The following is a 4,001-nucleotide window of genomic DNA, read 5'->3' on the forward strand; positions in this document are numbered from 1 at the left end:
TTTTAAGACATGCACAAATAAAATTTATACCATATGAGCGGGGTAGGGCAATGTCTATAGTACCATATTAAACTGTAAAATTACTGTAAAAAGCATAACTTAAAGTTCAGATACAAGTTTTCACAAAAACAAAAAGTTATATAAAATGATAAACTTTACATTTCAGCATTTAAACCATTTTTAAGAAAACAGATGAGTCAAAAGTATTAGTTATTATATTAAGTTAAACAATTATTATCAGTAAATTATTGTATAAATAAATAAAATATCTATTTATGTTTCACTCGGCAAATACTTAACACTTGACGCTCTGCATTAATTCAACTGTCAACCCAATAAATACATTTATTCACTTGAACCATACATTCTGCTCCCTCTCTAAATGTCAAGTCAAACATTTTCAGTCTTAAAGCAATTGTCAATCACTTGCCTGGTCATTTGGGTCCATTTTGGTCATCATGTGTTCCTCCAGAAGGTTGAAGGTCAAAACCTGAAGCACGTACAGCTGATGTGCCATTTCAGCTTTGACCGGTCGATTCCCTCGGATGATGTGCTAGAAGGCAAATTTAAAAGGACAGACCATCACTGCTGTTACTCGCAGGGGTGTTTCCTAAAACAACACTCTCATTATCACACTGCTCCTGAAGAACTATAAACTGATGTTTCTATACACACACTACTGGGCATACGTTCTGTGGAGAAGACAGATCTGATCTGTATTCCATCAAAAGATGCTCATTGAGCATTGATGGGGGGGAAAAAACTGTCACGATTTACTAAAAAACATGCAGTGAAACATTAGCCATGAAAAGCTTTGGCCATACTTAGGCCTGTCACGAAAACAACTTTTTGTTGTGCGATATATTGCCCCAGAAATAATTGCAATAAGCAATATTATTGTCATTTTAAAGACCATTTTATGCCACTGAATATATAATCATAATGTAACAGCATAATAATACAAGAAGGCCTACACACTTCCAAATGACAACAAACTTTTAATTTTTGGAAATTTCATGGAAATTAAGTATCAAAATATTAGATACCTTAAAAAACCTGAATAAATAGTAAATAAACATTTTCTAACAAAAAGTGCAAAGTAACAAGCAGAAAAAAAGACAAATGCACAAAGAACTTGTATGGAGATTTTTCCATCTACAGATTTTTCCCTGACCTTCTTTTCTCTGTAAATGAAGGGTGCACACTATTGCTGAAAAACACAATCACTACTCAGCAGTCAGATGTCTGTATGCACAAAGGCACAGATCCCTAAACAAGATCATATCTGCAGAATAAACTTTGTTTGTAGAAGCATTTTTTAAATTTGAACTAGCACCTCATGACTACACCACGTTATGTACGAGAAGCTGCAAAAGATACAGGCGCAAGTGGAATGTACAAAACACGATGACATTAATTTTTAAGTAAATATATCGTAATGGGCGATATATTGCGTCATCAAAAATCATTGAGGTCATGTACATATATTGCGCGATAAGTTGATATATTGATTATTGCGACAGGTCTACTGCCAACATGTTCTGTGTCAGCAGAAAGGATGTTCCTCTTACCTGTTTGCCTGGGCTATGATCCGTTGAGGTTGCAGGTATGTTCAGGGACTGGCTTCTTGTTACAGCCGCCCCTGTTGATGCTCTTCTGGGTTGGGTGGCTAAAGTCACTTTGCTCTTCACCTGTGCTGAGGGACTGCCATTATCCACAACTTCAGGTTCATCCAGAAGAACTGCATCCCATGGGTCTTTAGCAGTCCCAGACTCCTCTACGAAAGGTCCACTTGATACAGTGAGCTTCTCCTCTACCTCCACCTCCTTGCGCTTGTTGAGCGGGTCCAGGTCCAGCCACTCAAAACGGCTGATGTTGGGAGGTTCTGAGGGTTGAGGTATGGGCTCCAGAGACTTGACACTTCCCGATTCGGTTTCCATGCTGGAGGACCTGCCGTTCTTTAAGTATTCCGAAGTGCTGGCAATCTTGTCAAATAGCTTGGCCATCTCTGGGGTGACGGCAGGCTGTGGGTAGACCAGAGCAGCAGGTGGTTGGATTGGTGTAAAGGAGAGAAAGGGGGTTGGTTGGGCCGGCAGACTAATAAAGGGAGACAAAGCTAGACTAAAACCATTCTGGAAAGAGCACGGAGGCTTCGGGAAGGGAGCAGAGGGGAACATGGGAGTCTGTGCGTGTGTTGGGGTGGGTGTCCAGTGGAAAGAAGAAGGGCTGAACGCATGTCCTCCAGGATAAGATGCACTGAGATTGCAACCTAGCAAAGAGGAAGGTCTTGTCATTTTGCTGACGCCAAAACTGTCATCCAGAAGCAGCTTTTCCAGCTCCTCCTTGGTCAGCTTCTCTAAATCGATATCCTCAAATTTGTCTTTTTGTTCTTTCTGCTGTGTTTCCGATTCGGAAAACACAATGAGGTCTTTCTCTTGCCGGCTGGTGGATGTTTGCGCTGATGGATTGGGAAGGGGATTACCAGAAGGCGCTGTGGCTGGTAGTGTGTGCCTTTTCTCACGCTTGATTTTATCCAAGGCCTCTAACTCCATACGTAAAGCCTCCTCCTTTCCCACAATCCCTTTGGGCCGGACCACCCCCGGAGAGGCTGGCCTGTCAAACTTAAACCCATTGCCACTGGATATGTGGGCCATGGTGTCAGCTTTGCCTTGCTATGTACATGGGGAGACCACTGGGTTCGACAGGAACTTTACAACAGTTGCCTACAGGATGAAATTGAGAGAATATTACATTTTAGTATCAGGAACTCAATGATTTCAAAAGATGTATTGCATGTTCACCACCAACTACGATGCACTTGTAGTGCTATTTGTAAAGGTGGTCAATATAAGTCACTCTGGGGGATTTGTAACAATCAAATTTCCTGTTCACAATGGTGTGTTTACAAATATGAATTTCTTTCACTCACAGTAATGGATCCAGTCCATTATGCACCAATGCTAGCGTGACATTTTGACATGAATCAAATGAATGAATCCTTTTTGTTCCTATGTTCATTATGAAAGCACTTGCAAAACATGAAAAGCCGGGTGAATGCAACCCTACACCTTGCAATAGAAAATTTACTCGGCAGCAACTCAAGCCTGACAAAAGATGCACGAGGCCGTCATATATGACAGGATCATGGAAAATCTTTCATGTTACGATACAACAATCACATGTTTTGAGTTTCTGACAAAAGCATCATGAATATTTCGGATATGGGAAGTCTTTAGATTACGAAATGCTCAAAACATCAACAGGAAAATACAGTTCATGTGAGCAGCTAGGGCGTGTCAAAATCTAGATTTATTGGGTGAATGGCAGGTGGTTACAAGCACATACCAGACATTTCCCTGTGCCTTACAGGCCTGAGACATGCCAGCTTGCAATTGAAACGGAACCAATTAGTTGCAAACTCAGAATAGGGTTTCAAGCTCCTCGTTCACAGCTTCACGGATTATGTGCTAAACCCACAAAAAAAGGGCAGGACTAATTTACATTACTTAAGTGAGGACAAAACAAGAAGTAATGAAAAAAACACAGAGATGCGTCTTTAACAAGTCAAGACAGAGAGGAATGTGTCATTTAGGGGTGTTGTGTTCTACACAATGCAATGCAGAGTTTAGTTGATAACAGTTGACATGCATTAGTAAAACGATTTAGGCCTAACTGACGTTCAGGCGCAACAACAAAAATCTAATGATTTAAAAAAATTATTCTGCCAAACAATGTAGTTCTTCAGCAACATTTAGCAGAATGGATGTTCTGCTAAATGCTGATGATGTTATTGCTGTTGTAATGAGGTGTGTGTTTATGGAGTATTTTACAATGGCTTTGAGCACGGCTCATAATCAAGGATTGGAGTTCATAATAAAGAATTTAGCTGATGTACATTTGCAGGTTTAAATTCATAAACTATTTTACAACTTCAAATGCTGCTTATACAATTTTAGAATGTATAGTTTGAACTAGGGCTGCACGATTAATCGAATACGATT

At 40.1% G+C, this 4,001-nt stretch overlaps 1 protein-coding gene across 1 annotated transcript in view; it reads right to left on the reverse strand.

The window, feature by feature from the left end:
- Positions 1–2,723, reverse strand: part of LOC107567881 (phosphatidylinositol 4-phosphate 3-kinase C2 domain-containing subunit alpha-like) — a 34,032-nt gene extending 31,309 nt beyond the window's left edge. The window contains exon 1 of the mRNA XM_016253659.1: positions 1,572–2,723. Within this exon, the coding sequence (XP_016109145.1) occupies positions 1,572–2,654 (1,083 nt within the window). The 5' untranslated portion in view covers positions 2,655–2,723. The remainder of the gene's footprint in view (positions 1–1,571) is intronic.
- Between the last annotated feature and the right edge of the window lie 1,278 nt (positions 2,724–4,001).

Source organism: Sinocyclocheilus grahami, unplaced genomic scaffold, assembly GCF_001515645.1.
Source record: "Sinocyclocheilus grahami isolate Dianchi unplaced genomic scaffold, SAMN03320097.WGS_v1.1 scaffold1194.1, whole genome shotgun sequence".
In the NCBI taxonomy this organism is placed as follows: domain Eukaryota; kingdom Metazoa; phylum Chordata; class Actinopteri; order Cypriniformes; family Cyprinidae; genus Sinocyclocheilus; species Sinocyclocheilus grahami.